This window comes from Conger conger, chromosome 18 (assembly GCF_963514075.1).
Source record: "Conger conger chromosome 18, fConCon1.1, whole genome shotgun sequence".
NCBI lineage: Eukaryota > Metazoa > Chordata > Actinopteri > Anguilliformes > Congridae > Conger > Conger conger.
In genome coordinates, this window is record NC_083777.1 from 12,471,927 (window position 1) to 12,489,930 (window position 18,004).

Consider the following 18,004-nt stretch of genomic DNA (forward strand, 5'->3'; position numbering starts at 1 on the left):
TCTTCTCCATCCACTGAGTGTGGAAGGTGCTTTCGTCCTACAAACACCCCAGGCTGTTTTTCCCCTGTTGGTTCAGGCAGATAGCCAGAATGTAAAAAAAAGTATATTAATTATCCAGATAACTTTCAGGGAAAGAGGGACCCACACTAAAGTAATGTGCACTGGCCAGTTCGACTGCAGGTTTACCATATGGAAACATGTTCTTCTGGTTTTTTTTTTTTTATTCTCTTGAGTGCAAGTTTTCTTGACTTCAGACGAGAGTTTGCAGTTACACACACAGTTTGCAGTTTACATTGTGTTTCCCAGTTTCTATACCTTTGTTGCTCAGAACTTCCACACAGTGGTACATAAAAGACTGTGTTCAAAATTGCTGAAATGGATTTATGAACACAGAAAGAAGGATATTTTGTATAGATTCAATATGTTGTTCATTACTATTGTATGGCTGGCTCATTGCCATTGACCTACATTTTAAACGCTTTAGCAGAGTCTTTATTCCGTTGGGAAAAACAGATACTGGTGAAGCTTCCGTCCCTCTGTGTCTTGCTGCAATTTGCTAGAATATTCCACCCAGTAGTTTATTTGATTAGCCCTTAGTGCTTTTGGTGGTTTTATTTATTTATGAGGGACAGTGCACGTTAATCAACATTTTTCAGTTTCCACATCAATAAATGCACTAGAGTTAGCTAATGAGCTCATTTTCATTGTTAGTCTATAACCTGCATGTCTTTGGACCTATTTACCATTCAGTTGTAAAAAGGGACTATGCTAAAATGTGTAAAGCTATTCCTATATTCTATACTGCCATTTGCTCTTTTTTGACATTTCTAGAATGAGGCTCAGTCAGCAGAAAGCTGGGCATTTTTTCAATGTTCCTTTCATACATTTTGCATAGAGTGAATCCATTGTCTTCCTCGACCCTGCCTGTGTGGAAATATCTCTCTTGGAATGTACATGCACTCTGTGCATCCATTATTCACTGAAAAGAGCTTTATCACAGAGTTCAGTCAAACTTTAACTTTTTAAGGTTTAATGCCACTCTGACGCTCTACTGAGACAAATTGCAGGTTTCACTTTCATTAGGGTTCCATGTGAAACCCAACCGCTCTGACACTCTAATGAGACAAACTGCAGGTTTCACTTTCATTAGGGTTCCATGTGAAACCCAACCGCTCTGACGCTCTAATGAGACAAACTGCAGGTTTCACCTTCATTAGGGTTCCATGTGAAACCCAACCGCTCTGACGCTCTAATGAGACAAACTGCAGGTTTCACTTTCATTAGGGTTCCATGTGAAACCCAACCGCTCTGACGCTCTAATGAGACAAACTGCAGGTTTCACCTTCATTAGGGTTCCATGTGAAACCCAACCGCTCAGACGCTTTAATACGACAAGCTGCAGGTTTCATGCAGGTGCATGTGTGTGTGTACACATGTTTCTGTTTGTGTGTGTGTGTGTGTGTGTGTGTTCTTCTGTAACATTGACAAGTACAGTATATGTTAGACCCTCAACATCTGCAGGAGAATAAATAGGCAAAAATAATAAAAAAGCAGTGACATAATTTCTTAGCAGGATGCCAATGCTAACAGACCCAGGTGCATGCAGATGATTTTAGGCCTCATTAAGCTCCTTGGCCGTCGATGGCAGGTCTGTCAGCTTCACCACTGTGGGCTGATATTGCCTTCGACAGAACGCAGGCTGCCATATTAACATAGCGTTTATGATTTCTTTTCATGGTCCTCTCACATTTATCATTCCATGTGGGCCTCTTGGTTTATTTTTATGTAATTAGTGACGAGGTGGAAAGACCAACAGGCCAGTGTTGAGAAAGCTGGACAAAATTCAGCCTCTCGCAATACCATCATGTCATGCAGATAGCTGTAGGGGGACACAGCAGCCATTATGGTTCTTGATGAAAAAGCTATATTACATCCCAATACATTTCTGTGAATCAACCAAATTGTCTGGCCAGTGGGAGACAGACAGAACCTGGAGTTCCGCTGTCAATAGCGATGATTATTTCTCATAAGAGGCACAGTTGGACCAGCAGAAAACTGCTGTACACTCTACATGTAATTTCACATAACCTCATTAAACCTCACTAAAAACCTCATTCCCGTAAAATGGACCTTGCATCCAGCCACAGATTTAGTTTAAATGGGAACTGGGATTACCAGGGGCATAATTGGCAACATCCTTGTCCCAAGGTTTTTGACAAGGTTTTTTGACAAATTTATAAGAATTTAGATCCAGCCCCTGTATAACAGATTAAACTTTAGATTGAGATTTACATAAAACAGGCAATAAAGATTATTCTTGTGCTTCCAAACAGAGCAGCTAAAACATACCATTCTATCAAAAGATGAAACAGTAAATAAACTTTAGAGATTAATACTGACATCATCATCTAATGCATCCATCCCTGGCTTATTTAAATGTACGTGCTACAGTTTTAGTTTAAAATGGTAATGCTGGACTGACTACTGGTTATTCTACAAAGGCAAAAATGCTGTATGAGATAATATTATTAATATTATGTGCATTAAGACCAGACGTGTAAGAAACAGTATCTGTGTTTTCAGTAGATGCAAAGTTATTCTTTACACGACGGCAGCAGATTTCCCCTCGGACCACTCAAATTATGATATGAATTATGCTTTTTTTGTACTTGTCACATAGTTTCCTGGTGCACTGCTTGAGGGAGGTTTTCCTTGTAAATAACTACCTTCTCGGAAAAATGTTTCTTCGAAAAGCAAATGACAGAATGGCAAGAGACCGATTAAGTGAGATGTGTACAGGTCACTTTAGGTATTTATCTTCCATTTTCCAGATTTATGAGTTACAGTTTTACAAAATGAAACCGTACGGGGCCCAAAAGGCTGGAGTGCCAGGGTTCTCTGAGGTTGGAAAGTGGGCCAGGTCTGGCCTTAAACCATTATACAGAATTAACCATGTTCCTTTTACTTGGAAAGTTTGTGCATGGAAATGAGCTTCAGCAGCTTACGGTCTCTGAAACCTGATACTGCCCGTTCCCTGCTCCTGCTGTTGTCACTACCTTGTCAGTGTGTCTCTGCTTTGCTTAAAGTAAAGAAAGGGTCAGGTGGATAAATGCAGGCTATATACTCACTGTACAGTATATACTGACCCATTTAAAAATATATATACATACACTCAGTGAGGTATTTATTCAACTTATTTTTTGGTCTTCTGCTGCTCTAGCTAATCCACTTTGAAGCGTTGTGTGTTCAGAGATGCTCTTCTGCATACCACTGTTGTAATGCGTGGTTATCTGCATTACTGTCAACTTCCTGTCAGCTTTGACCAGTCTGGACATTCTCCTCTGACCTCTCTCATTAACAAGGCGTTTCTGCTCACAGAACTGCTGCTCACTGGATGTTTTTTGTTTTTCCCCTTGGGAGCCACTTCATACTGGGCTCGGGACTGAAAGGGTTCATGTTTACCTCAGTTACCTCCTTCTTCGTGCAACCAGTATTGAGTCTAACCACATATTGCACTAATAGCATACACATTTCAGGGAGTTAACTGTATGATTGTCAGAGTACTGATGTCTGAAGCTTAGTCATCTCATTTCCTTTTGAAGCAATTTTTTCCCTTTTTCGCTTCCTTTTTTACAATTTGCTAGCTTTATTCTTCAAAAGGGATCGGAGAGGCTATTAACCTCCCATGGGCATAGTTAGATGGGCTTAGCCCACTCTCTCACCCAGAGATCCCTTCAGACTTATGTTTTCAATCTTCCTGGATGGCGTGGCATCTCTCCAGCTGTATATCATATCTGCCGTAAGCTAGTATTGCTAGACGATCTACTGGAACGTGTCACAGTAAAAAGGCAGTGCGCATTGCTAGCCGATCTCCATCAGCCGAACTATCGTCTCTTCCCCGTGTTAAACAAGCATCTGCTTCAACCCTTCTCCGGAAAAACTAACTTCGGGAATGCCCCCATACAAATCATAAAAAAGTTTCCTTCCACGTTGAAGTGAGTGAGTTCTCTAAAGGAACATCAGGGGTGGCGTACCTTCCGAACACTGATTCATTATGATATTGATGCACATTTATAACAAACGCCCACTTCACCCAGTAATAATTAAATTTAATCATATTCAAGCTAAATGCTGCCAAGGCATGCATATTTCTCCTTGCTGTGACACATTGTATACTGTTACGAAGTACAGTAGCTTAAATATAATGGTGCTTTCCCAGTTAAAATGCAGTCAATGTACCTGTATCCCCCATTGGGTTCTGCTATAGAGAGTGCCCTTGAGGGCTTGCCTGGAATAGCAAATAGTGGTCAACTTAGATCTCTTTTTGAAGTGAGGATTTTAAAGAGTAAATGAAAAACCAGAAGGCCTTTATTGATTGGTTCAGGCGGAGGTGGACAAGAGTTTTACGCTCCATTTTAATTGTGTTTTTGTGTCGGTCTCATAACAGAGTTTAATGAGAAGAACAGGCCATTTGACTTATGTAGGCTCATGTATAAATGTTCTCTGTTCAAGTTCAAGCTTTGATGGCGAGCTGTGCTAACTGCAGAATGGTGATGCAGTACTTACTGTTTTTGACCTCCAAAACAAAACTGTCAGGAGTGAATGTAATTTGCACTAGTGAGCTTTAGCTTATTATAGTGACCTATTGATAATAGTATTTGCTGCGTATGAAGTCACTGTTGTGCAGTAAAGTTTTCACTTGCCAATATGCAAGCACCTATTAGCTACAATAGCAAAGTTTTAAACATTGTTATTGTAGCTAATAGTTAAATTGGAATACAGGTCTGTTACTGTACTACTCCTGGAAATATACAATTTGGTTACAATCATAGCCATGTATTTTGAGCATGTGCTTTAATGCCAATGCTTGTTTTTATGCAATATCTGTACTGAAAGCAAGTCATGTTTTGATGATTTTGCAGGTGACCAGCGAGATAAGTATGTGAAGCAACTTGTGGTGCTTCTGAAAAGCTGAATTCATCTTTTTCATCTTGAAAAGAAAGTGAACGGGATATATCCTTGTTCCCTGCCTTTGAAATGGGGATGTGAGCGGTCTTAATGCTGCTTTGATGTCTTGGCCAAATGTGCGCTCACTCTCCTTTCTCCTCATATACGTGTCTGCTTCGGCACTGGAGCCTTGGGGTACCCTACATCAACACACAAAAGCCGTAATTACCTTTGTTATCAACGATATATATAACTGTAAAGATGTTTGGTGTACAATTCAATATGATAGACAGCCCATGATATGCAGAGTCTTGTATAGATAGTAAACAGGACAATCCGCTAATTGGAAGCAGGGCACTTTTATTGCAGACAGTGTGTTATGCATTACGATTGTTCTTAGTATGCTCTCCAGCAATGATGGTGTAGACTGGACTACTGCTTTCCTAGTAATTTCTGACAACTGTAACGTGTGACAACCCATGTGTGTGTGTGTGTGTGTGTGTGTGTCCTGTAGTCGTTTGTTCAGAGCACCATGTCATGTACTGTACCGTTTTTGCTGAAGTTTTCAATCTGTGCATGAATGGGTCAGGTGTCAGAACGGAGTACGGCCCCTGTATTCGCCAACTTCTCTGCTCACTTCATCTTCCTTTTGTTGGGGGGAGAGTTTCCGGGCAAGTGGAGGGGTAGGAGGACCATCGATCCTTTTGGCCTAGTTTTGGGAATGGTTGCGGATGTTATGCAATGCAGTACTGATATCTGTTATTCTGTCATATCTCACACCCTGGTGCATTTGGCTTGGAAACCTGACTGTGATGGAAGACAGCTGGATTGAAAGCTTGTCACGACACTTGAAGGTCATGCACGTCTGAATATGAGGCTGAGGTCCCTCTGAGTGCGTCTCTCTACCCAACAAGGGAACGTGCCCTACTCATCTTACTATATTCCCTGGTCAGTGGGAATGCAATAGTTTTTTTTTCTTGCACTGATCGTGTTTTCATTTCCGACATTTCATATTGACATCTGTGTTTCCGCTATTTCTAAAGACAAGTTATGTCACGACTGCAGTATGCAAGGGCTCAAGAAGACCAGATGTCATGAACTGTATGTACACAGTGGATATGTCACACATTTTAGTATGAAGAGGTCTCTTTACATTTGCCTGTGCAAGAGCAATTGTCTCCTCAGTATAGCTTTTACCTCTTACCGCTTAATAAAGTTGGATGATCTACTCCATGCACACTGCACTTTACTGAACAGTAGTAGATCATTTTATCCCAAGTGTGGTTGCTGCACACTGCACTTTTTACAGCCTGCCTCCCCTGGCACTTTATACTGCCTACCTATCCCTGACCAGACTATTGCACACATCATGGGTTACTGTCATCACAATAGCCTAGATAATTCAAATGTAATTGCCTGTGCATGAACTCTGATAACCAGGAAGGTGTTTCTCAGATAAAACCTGTCTACAACTGGATTTTATACAACAAAAGACCCCGCTCTCTTCTAAATGCAGATTGTCTCACTTTTGTTGGAGGAACACAATGTTTCGTAATAAATCAGGCATGTTTTCTAGGATGCAGGGACTAGTATATCCCAGGGGAAGTAAGACCTGTTCTGCTGTTATTATGTTTGCGTGTTGGATTTTGTGTTGTGTTTGTAGGTCATGCTCAGAGATCTGAGCATCCCCTGGCCAAAGACACGTTTCACTCCTGCATTTGCATATGTCTTTCATTGAGAATGTCATTCTTGCAAAACCCTTGATTTACTTTCTCTTTCCATGAAATCTACAGGTACAGAAGTTGGCCAGTTCTTGGTATTTCTATTCTAAGTACGGGGAGAACATTGGTAATGCAATCAAGCCGTGCTTTTACACACAGGTGCCTTTTTATCATTGTTCTGGGTACATGGATAACTAGACAGGCAATTTTCAGACTTGCCTTTCAAATGTAAATGCTCTGCTTTTGAAGGTGAGAGGTCCTTCACAGTTTGCACCTGTAATATATAGACGTCTGACTAAGCCAGGAAATGAGCACTTGTGTTATGGCTGTCATTTGCTCAAAAGCATTTTATAGCTTGTTTCTGGTGTTCTGTTAGCTCTGCCCAAGTATAGGCCAGGTGGTACCTTAGCTCTGAAAGGACTGGGACCAAAGCCACCAATAACACTTCTTATTTATATTAAACCTGTGAATGCCACACTGCTCTAACACTTTGTGTTCAGAAGTCTGCCAGACTGCCAGTATACTTTTTGTTAGAGCTGACTTCATTCACTCCTCAATCTTTTATTCACATAGATTTGCTTAATTTGTGTCATAACACTGACACAGCATTCCAGTAACATTGTGGGAACATTTTGTCCCCAATGGAGAATGACACCTGTTTTCCTCAGGCTTCTATTCTGGGAAATGGCTTTATTCGGCCTAAATCGGCCCATTTCAATACATTTTTCAAAACATATCATGTCAAACAATTGAGCAAGACATTTGCTCTACGTACTCTTTGGTAATTTAGTTGGCCGAATTTAAGCAGTATCTACTTTTTTAGTCAATTAAAGTAATTTTAGGTAACAATGGACTACTGACATGTCTCACAGTCCATTGATGCTTAAATATGAATGTAACCAATATTAACTTTGTATATCATGTTTGTCATGAATCACAGTGGATGTTTAAAAATAATTACATTTTTGACAAGGCCTCACCCTAGCCCACTTAACTTGTAATTTGGGATTCCCCCACCCCCACATCACAGTATTTGTCACACTAATAAAATATGACATTTTCTAATTAGTAGATGCAAAGTGTTTTTTAATGGCAAAATCAAGGATACTGTGTTAAAGCCGTATGAAATCATTGGAGCCCTCTTCATTATGCACATAACACAACCACGTTTGACTTTCCGCTATGCTAGTCTGACGTTTTATATAATCGCATCATCATTTAACTCAATTTGGCTCCTGTCGGTTTATTTTCCAAGATACAGTATGTTTTCTTCAATCTGAGCAGGGCTTTCAGCATGACTACAGTCCCGGCTTGGCTGAGCACTGCGTGCTCTCTAGACTGTGGGTGAATTATGAGCATAAAAACAGGTCAGGATGTCTGCCTGTCTGTCTGTCTGTCTGTCAAAAACTAAAAGTTCAAAAAAAGTGGCGACTAATCTTCTTTGGTCTGAATGGAAACACCTGTCAGACAGCTTACTGGAAACAACTGCAACCATCTCTCTTCCACAAGATGATGTGGGTATATTACAGAGGGTATATTACAGGCTATGGTGTCTTCTAGTGTGGAGATATTGTTTTATTAGTTTCAAATGTAGGCAGATATCTCTGCTTAATGCGGGCAGACTGGTCTCACTTAAGTGGTCCTGGAGGTGGTGTCAGGTTAGGACAAAGTCCACATTAGTGCCTTCAATACAAACAGAATGTCAGAGCAACTAAGTCCACTTCTGCTCTGATGGCTCGGTGGTCTTAGGGGTGCTTGTTTGGTTTGAGTGTTGAAAAAGACTTGTGTACTTAAGCAGGAGTTCACAAACTCTGGAGTGCTGCACTGGCTGTTGTTGTATGTTTGTTTTCTGCGTGCCAAGAAGTAGCAGGAAGACATCAGTGGAAAAACCGTGGTAACCTAGAACCTTCTGCGGTGAATAATTCATACTGGTTTACATTCGGCTGAACTTGCGGAGGATACGGACCAAGCGGGGTGTGTCAGAGGGGCTGGGATATGGACAGACGTTCGCTCTGTTAGAGGGCTTTGTGGGGGCGACTCACACACATCTCCCCCAGCCTCCTTGAGAGGCAACGCAGTCATGAATACTGTATGCCTGCTTGTGTCTGAGTCTGAAGAAGTAAGCAACGGTGGGTTTCTGGAGAATTCCATTGCATGGGATTTTTCTTTTCAACCTGGGCTGAAGGCTGAAGGCTGGTCTAAAATATGCATGTGACTGTATTCTGATTCTTGCATTGCATTGCTTCATGTGTCCTCTGCTGGCCCATGGTTTTATTTCTTTATCTTTAGGAGCAGAGGTAGTTATCCAAAGTTACTTGATCAGTAAACAAGAGAAATCTGCATACTGCCCTTTACAATAAGGTTGTCATAGATGCTTTCGTAGACCTTATCACATAATCGGTCATTTCAAAGTGGTAGAACACACAAGTATTTCAAGTAAGTGAATGACCATTGGCCTTCCTTGTGGAATAACAAATGGAACTTTCTAGATATCTGGCTGTCTGTAAACAGGGACATCATGCAATTTCCATGCCACCTTTCAGGAGGTGAAATATATTCTGAAGCTCATGACCACAGAGCGGTCAGCTTTGGACTGCACCAATGATAGCTAATGGCTGAAACCAACCAGGTGTCGGCCATCCACAAATAGAGCAACTGCACAAACTGCACCAGAAACCCATTCTCACTGCTAAGTGTAGGTGTACAAAATTTTCAACATTTATCTAAACAATCTTGTACTGGGACTTCAAAATGAAAGAACAAAGAACATCTCAAAAAAATCTTGAAAGAACAATTGAATATGTAATCTTAGGGAGACAAGATAGTTATCTGACAAAATGCCAAAGTATTTAATATTTAGGATGACTTGATAACAGTATCTTTATCACAAGGGAATTGTTTCACGCGGTGACGAAACGGTCTTCATCTTGGGGTACTGACTAAATATCCTGGAGTAAATTAGTTTGGTTGCATAACGGTCTTCACTTCCGGGGTGACACAGGAACGCTTTTTAGTGACTGGAGTGACATGAGGAAGTTGTGAAGCATGCTGCAGGGAGTTCTAACACAAGGGGCACAGTGTGCAGTAATGCAGGTGTGCATCAAGGGCCCATCTCTGGGCCTGGATAAAACAAAAACAACGAAGCAGTTAATTGAGTTGCATTAATCCCAGTATTTAGACACTCACAGTTGACTTACAGTGCACAGCTTATATTCTCTTCATACAATTCATGTATACGACCAAATATTTGCTGGGTGAAGTACTGTTGCTCAAAGATGCAATAGCAGTGCCCCACCTGGGAATCAAACCTGCAACCTTAGAGTTACAATTGCAGTTCCCTGACCATTATGCTACACTGCTGCACTAATAAAAATATATTTATGGATTGGAACAGGACAGAATGAAGTTTGGTCATTTCTGCTCATGGAATATGAACAGGAACAAAAACATATTTGTACTGCAGCAATCATCATGCTCGGTGGTATTGTATGAAGGGTTATGATTTGGTTTATTAATGATAATTATCAATTTTAGATAAAAAGGCAAAAGCCCTCTGGACCAGCAACCACTCCAAAACTTCTTAGCCAAAGACCTAAACTCATTACCCTCTGAAAAACATTTTAATAATTTACTCATAAGCCTTTATATTTGTACTTGGCACAATTCCCCTCCAACAGAGCTGCTTTGCAGACACTGAACTCTGGTAAAGTCATGCTATATGTGTCAGGGTTGTGCCTCCAATTTGAGAAAGCAGTGCTCTTATAATCCATCGCAGTAGTCAACCGTGACATTAAAACAGAGTTGCTGGCTGCTATGCTGATGAAGATACACCCATGCAAATTATGATTGATGATAATGGTGCACAGGTCAGCCACAGCTAAATCAGCCTTAAAAGTCTTCATCTTGGAAACTGAAAAACACATCCTCCCAAGATGAGTGATGTTCTTGGCCTTAAGAGGAGAAAGAAAAAAAACTGTTGGTCAGATCCACGTCCTCAAATCTCTGCCATTAGCTACACAGGCCGCTTTGAGCCAAGTAGATGCTTTTAATTAAGTGGTAAAATCTCGAGAAGGCATTGGGCAGAAGTTTCAGCTATTTAGAGAGCTTTTCCACTGTGAAAGAGACCTGTGGAGCAGCACAGTGATAGTATGTTGTAACTTCAATAAATATTCAATAAACATGAAATATGATTTTGATTCTTTTGCTAGAGGGTAAAAGCACTCGGTTTTCATGACCACCCACAGTCATTGGCACAGGAAGCCATTGATTTTATGTCTTTACTTGAACTGCTGTGCTTGAGAGTAAAACAGATGTGTTTGACACTTCCTGGTGACTAGATCTGCTACTACACACTACTGCCAGTCAGTTATCTGACAGCCATTTTGTGTAACTCTGAGTATGTTAGTGATCTGACTCTGAAAGAAGGGACCCGTTGTATGTTTGGGCCAGTTCTGATCCTCTACACTAAATGATGACAGTCCAAATTACTGCTGTTCTGCCTTTTAGTAATGTAGGATTATGAAATCATTTTGCTGAGACACATACGTGCAAACAGGTTAAATGTTTCCAAACAAGCTTAATATATAGCATTTCCTTCAGAATACTGTATTGTGTTTGTTTTATTGTGCAAACATTATGCTATTAAAAAAGTTGTATATCATTGTCCTTGCTTATTTTTTCCTTTCAGAATTAATGATGTATCCAGTTTTTTGTTTCTCTGAATCGGGATGGTCATAATAGGTTATTCTATTTGCAAGGCTCTACACATAAATAATTTCTGAACTGTAATGATTTTTTTCCAGCTAATGGGTTCCCTCTTAGTTGTATTTAGCTGTGTACTGAATGAACAATCATAATATCTGTCATAATCATAATCAACATCATATTGAAAGAGACACAGGGAAAAACATGTTTGTCATGATTTTTAACTCCCATCTTGTTTGTTTTGACAGGTTTGAGTTGGGTTTGTTGTTGACGGTATCTTGGATTTTGAGTGGGAGAGCTGTTTCTGATGATGAAAACCCAGTCAATAAAACATATTACAAACAGGAACTATTGATAAAAGTTCTGGAGTTTTAACTCCTCACATAGTGTCAGTGTGGGAATCCATAGGGGGGATGTAGGTAGGCGTAAGTTCAACTGGCAGTCTATTGAGTTTCCTCCAGCTGGCTCAATACAAGACACCCTCTAGGCGGGCTTTTTGCACACTTCAAAATTCAGAAATTTCATCACACACATACATACACACACAGACACACTCACCCACACTCACACTCACGCACACACACACACACACACAGCGTGAGTTTGAGCTGACCTAGTTTGTGTTCTGTGCAGGATGGTGGTTCGTCAGCACAGTTGAGGAGCAGGGCTGGGTCCCAGCCACTTATCTGGACTCTCAGAACGGCACACGCGACGACCTGGAGCTCAGCACTTCCAGGGCAGGAGAAGGTAACACTCCCTGGGCTGCAGTCAGTGGTTTGGGGGGTTGGGGGGTTGGGGGGTTGGTTTCCAGGTGGGAGACTGCCATTGTACCCTTCAGCAAAAGAGCCTGACTGGCTTCAATAAAGTATGGAAGTGTATGAAGTATGTATGAAAAAATTTCATCAGTCTAAATAGTTCAGAATGGGAGTGTCTGCTAAATGCTCAACGAAGACACGCTCTAATCTATCCGGGAAATGAAATAAAACGAAAGTTGTGTGCAAGCGTTCGGTTTGAGTCAGACCTTGTGCCGTATCCGTTTCAAATTTAAACGCAGTCACGAAACGTGTCTCTCCGAAGGGGTTTGCTGCTGCCCGCTCTTCAAAGCCGCAATATGCTTTTCATTTTTCGAACAAGAAAAATATGATTCTCGGAGAAAAATCTCCCTCAAGAGATCTGACCGAACCCCAGACTCAGGGAAACAGTAAAAAGTGCTGCGGAGAATTAACATGTTGAATGAAGGTATCACCAAACTGCCTTTTCACTTTCAAGGCACCAACCTCCACAGTAAACTACAAACCTAGTCTAAATATATAATTCCAGTTGTATGTACTATGACACTTGTGTTTGTCTAAACGGCATTATGGGATAGAAACCTGTCCATGGGTGTGTCCAAAGCCATGGTCTCATAAGAAACACAGCCAACTATTCTTTCACAATAATCTCCATGTTTAAATCCCCAAGCCACAGGAGAAATTAAGTCACTCCTTAGCCATCCAAGATATGTCACATAACAGCGAGTCCCGATTCCATCAGAGCGCGCAGAGCTTTGCGCTAACGGCTGCCTTCCTCTCGACGATGAGCGCGGACGTAAAACAGGAGAGATCGCATCAGGCAGCCGGTACTGAAGTGATCATCTGCTACTACCGAGGCGCGCCGCCTGTTGTTTCTCTTTCTCGAAGCTGCGGTGGGTTTTAACTCGGTTTACTTTGTGTGCAAAACAAACAGTGAGAGATTTTGACAAATAGTCGGAGGTGGTGTGCTCCTGCCGTCGTTCTCATAGAAACAAAACCCTGCGCAAACATGATTGGTGACTGTTGGTGGGGGATTGCATCTGTCACTGGCACAGTAAGCGTGCACACAGCGCCCATTGCTCAGTGCTACCACGCAGCTACTAAATCTTTTGTTGTCGTTTTTGTGATGTTTTCAGCCACGTAATGACCTCATCGCGAGTGGCTACAGTGGGCCTTCCTATCCTGAAATGGAATAAGTATATCTGTCAGGAGAGCCCCAGTGTGAGATTGTCCCAGCGTGCCTTCTGTCAGCCTCTGACTTCATTTCCCAGAAGCCTCCTCTCCCCACTGCAAAACCTGTTTCAGAATCAGGTGTCATTCATGTGATGCATCCACATTCACACTAGGCTAGGCTGATTCTGTAAACCCTGGGTTTTCAACTGCGGGTCCTTGAAAGTACTGTAGGAGGTCCCAGGCCAGACTCCATATGCAATGACTATATATATTATTACAAATATTACAAAACATAAAACTTTGTTTCAAAATACAATATGTTGGGGGTCCCCTAGATGTCTTTGAGCCTGGTGTTGGAACAGAAAATGTTGAGAAATAAACTGTAAACTGAGAACGGTTGAAAATGACATTTATCTCTCCCACTGCTTTAAATGTATGCATTTAATTAACACTACAGGCATTTGTCAAGTATGGATGTGTGCTGCTCATTCAGTTACCAGTTGGAAACATGAGAAAATTCTATCACAGATTCAACAGTAACTAATGAGTATGTGCAAATTGTTAACAGCAATCTGAATTATTTGAGCTACAGGAATCACTCCTTATATTTAAATGTAGTCTTCATACTGTCACGTGGTCCCATGACATTTCCATTTAGAAATGGAAAATAGGCACAGGTTTCATCCGAATACTGTACCTTTTTTTCAATGCAGGGTAAAATGATGGCAGATTTTAGGTTAACAGCCTTTTTGCAGTACATGTTTTGCATTATAGCGTATACCAATGATAGCAATCGTCAGATCATCTTGCAGCAGCACTGCGGTCGCGGAGATGACATCACACCGAGCCTCTCCATTAATCTGTTCTCATAAAACAGCGCACACAGCCATCAGACCCCCGGTCCCCATGGTGATGACACGGCGATCTGCTGCAGAAATGACATGGGGGGGGGGGGGGGGGGCAGTACACTAATGTTCAGCTCTCAGCCTACAATTCCCAGTTGTCTTTACTTCAGAAATTAATCACAGGCTCAAACACTAAGCATTATGGGATGGGTGGGCATGGGGGGGGGTGGAGGTCGGTTGGGGTAATTCTGTCACTGAGGGATCGCCTTGGACCACACAGATGTTCAGCTCTCAGCCTACAATTCCCAGTTGTCTTTTCCTCAGAAATTCATCACAGGCTCAAACACTAAGCATTATGGGATGGGTGCGGGTGGCAGTGGGGGTGGGGGGTGGAGGTTGGTTGGGGTAATTCCTTGATACCGACGGGTCGCCTGGGACCACGGATGCATACATCCGTTTGAACATTAACATCAGAGTCTGCCGGAGCTGTGTGGAGATAGCTTGTCTCCGTAATGAGCGTTTATGCCTCTGGTCACTGCAGACAAACCTTTAAACCATCGTTATGTCAGTTTCTCAGCTTTGCGTGTTTCTGCCATCACAAATTGTATGCTGTCAGGGCCTGGGCAACATGTGACTTTCAGCATGCAAATACAAATGGGGGGTTCTTTTTTTTTCATTTAACTGTGACAGTTTGCTCAAGGACACTCTCTCAGAAATTTTCCATAAAGGAAGTGTTGATGGCACATGGCAAGCTTCATCTAAAATAAGTATTTGCGTGAAAAAAACTGTCTAATGTTTCTCTCCACAGCTTTCAACAACATAGACTTTCAACATTTGTCTTTAATTTCAATTTAGAGTGTAACTGTTTATTATTCGATATGCTCAGACATTAATCATTTGTGTTGTTAAAAAAACACATGGATTTTTATTGTTAATCAAAGTTAAGAAATATCCAGGCTGTAGTCTGATGGTCATTTTAGGTGAATGTCAGAAAAGGTCGACCTCATCTCTTTGTCAACGTTGTGTTACAGTACTTCATCAAACCCTCAGATTAAATGTTTTACTGCTAAAGAAGGACCGTGTTTCGTGCTCTGTTTCACTAAAGAGATATTTAACCGCACTATATCCAGGCTAGGGAGTTGACCTACTAAAGAGTGACCCTCTGCTCATTTGCAAAGCATCATCATCTAATTAACTGAACTAACACAAGCTTGAACGGTTATACAGACCTGTCAAACCGCACTAGCTGAATTCCCCCAAAAATGAGAGAATTCAGACGGTCTGTTAATTGTGTCATCTTCCTGGAAGGCAGTGTGTTTTCCAGACGCCGTGCCTGGAACATTTCTTATCAATGTGTTGCCAAAACTAATTAAAAGACGCAGCGGCTTCCATGTTCTCTGTCTCATTGTGCCCTGCGTCCATGTTGTGCCTGCCATTGCCATCCATGTCACTGTGTATGTGTTTTTCTCCATGTCACTAATAACCACCGGCTTTCCCGCCGGTTGTGTCCTGACCTCTGACCTTCCTCTCTGCTCGCGCTCGTCAGTCACAAAGCGGAGAAAGTCGCACCTGAAGAGGCTGGACCGCCGTTGGACCCTGGGTGGCTTTGTGAACCGGTCGCAGAGTCGAGGTGAACAGAGTCACGGCTCTCCACTCCCCCCCCACCTCCCCCATCCCCCCTCCCCCAAATCCTGTACCGCTAGACCGTACTGTACCTGCATGCCCATCCCCCCGGAGTCCACCCTACTCGGCCAGCAGTCTATAGAGCCATCGCAAGCTCCTTCATTTTGGATACATTTTGCACGCAACCTCCAAAATGGTATCCATTTTGTTTATTGTTACCAGTTGTGCAATTATAATGATTCATTTTGCACTTTGTATGTAAATTCAAACACACTAGGAAAACAAAAGCTTGTTTATTTCCCACATTAATGAAATCAGGCAGTTTGCTGTGGCTGTGTTAATGCACTTATCAAATTTTTAAAAATATTACAAATAAACAAATGGAAGAGATTCTGTTATACAGAATCTTTTACAGTTAGAACTTAAACTTGCATTTTGTAACAATGAATAAATTAATTTGCAATGCAGCAACTGCCATGATGTAATATTTACCTTGTAATTTCAAATCTGAAATACAACAGACTGGCTTCCTGGTTGGAAAATTGGAAGTAGTGAGAATACAGGAGACATTTTTGCATCATGAGTGTTTGCCGAGTAGAGCGGACAGTAATCTAAACTGACCTTTAACCTTTTACCGCCTGCCAGTTCTGTCCATTTGTTGCACCATGTTCTTCCTGAATGCTGTTTGAGGGCAGTGTGATGGGTGGGATTAAACATCTGAGGGAAAAATGTTCAAACTGATCTGAGGTCAGTGGAGCTGGGAGGTGTCCTCACTGGGGTTCCTTTCGGTTGCGAGTTTGGGAACGTGTAATTGGTCACCACTGCACAACAGTTTTTTTCTGTAATATTTACTGATTTATTATTTATGTTTGATTTATTTGTTTATTTCATATTCCCAGCGGTAACTGGGATGCTGTCATCTGTAAAAAAAATGAGGTAGAATTTTTATGAGCTACTAGTATTTTACTGACATGATGGTGGGGAGCCTTCCAATTTTCAGCTACCCCACGTACATTTTTGAATTTCTGACTTTGATGTTCACCAAAAACAAGACTCAGTCATGAGTAGGGTGTGCTGAAAGTAATTTAGTGCATCTTAAATGTATCAAACTTTTTTATAAGTGAATAAGATGAGAGGAACTATTGAGACTGGAATAATATGCTTTTGAAATCACATTTTCCGGCACATTCCGATGGTAAAGACAGAGGTGCTGACAGCTAGCAGGCTCATGACTGAATTACTCAGTAAAACCATGTGAAGGGAACACGTATATGAGAACTTTAAAAAAGATTGCATGTGGATATTCTCCCCATTGCAACCGCATTACTGATTTTTTTTATAGGGATACAGTTGGATGACGAAGCAGTGAGAAAATGCTCTCACAGTTTTCTACTGGCTGTAATGACCACAGTGCATTAAAACTAATGTCTTCTGGATGGGGAAAGACTGTTTCCATCATAGAAAATAATCCGACAATCAAAATATTGCTGACTGAAACCAGGCTGTAGGAACATACACGTTCTTATTTCTCTCCGTCTTCTTCGTTTCAGCTGGTTTTGACACAGATGAAAGCAGTAGGGTTGCCAAGCAATGTATGATTTCACATTACAACTTTGCTGGTTGCCCATTGGATAGTAGAGTTTCTATTTGAGCGAAGATAAGGCCTGTGTTACAGTGCCCCCTGGGTTTCATCCACGGGATTACACTGACCTGAGGGACAGGAAGTGATGTACTGTATGTCAGATGAGGATGTAGGAACCATGAAGTAGAGAAGTGTTTTTACAGTCTTATATTTATACCAAAATAAAATAATAAAAAGCTGAGGTCCATGCTAGACCCATAGGTCTCTGCATTTTCTCTTTCTTTCTTTGCCACACATTCCACAATCTTTAATTTGCTCCTTGATGAGAAAAATAGCCTTTAAAACCTGTTTGATATATATTTTAAATGAATAATGTACTAGTAGACAGCTTTGTTACAATTACTATTAACTTTTTTTTAGCATACACAAAAATACAACTACAGTAGGCCTACTTAGTGTTTCAGGAACCACATAATTCACACATCAAATGATGTGTGAAATATAAAAAAATATGTATATTCTTTAAATAATGCAGTGATATGCTGTTTTATCCGCTGTATGAGATGGTGCATTTCTTCACATATTTAACTGGATGACACATTTGGTGTGCTTGTAATG

General features: G+C 41.3%; 1 protein-coding gene across 5 annotated transcripts in view; it reads left to right on the forward strand.

Moving 5' to 3' along the window:
- The window catches only part of LOC133118084 (SH3 and PX domain-containing protein 2A-like), an 88,990-nt gene that overhangs the window by 61,705 nt on the left and 9,281 nt on the right, over window positions 1-18,004 (forward strand). For 3 of the 5 annotated variants that reach the window (XM_061227784.1, XM_061227786.1, XM_061227789.1), the window contains 2 exons: window positions 12,006-12,119; window positions 15,728-15,811. In XM_061227784.1, coding sequence (XP_061083768.1) covers window positions 12,006-12,119; window positions 15,728-15,811 — 198 coding nt within the window. The remainder of the gene's footprint in view (window positions 1-12,005; window positions 12,120-15,727; window positions 15,812-18,004) is intronic. The other 2 variants (XM_061227787.1, XM_061227788.1) reach the window with 1 other exon arrangement.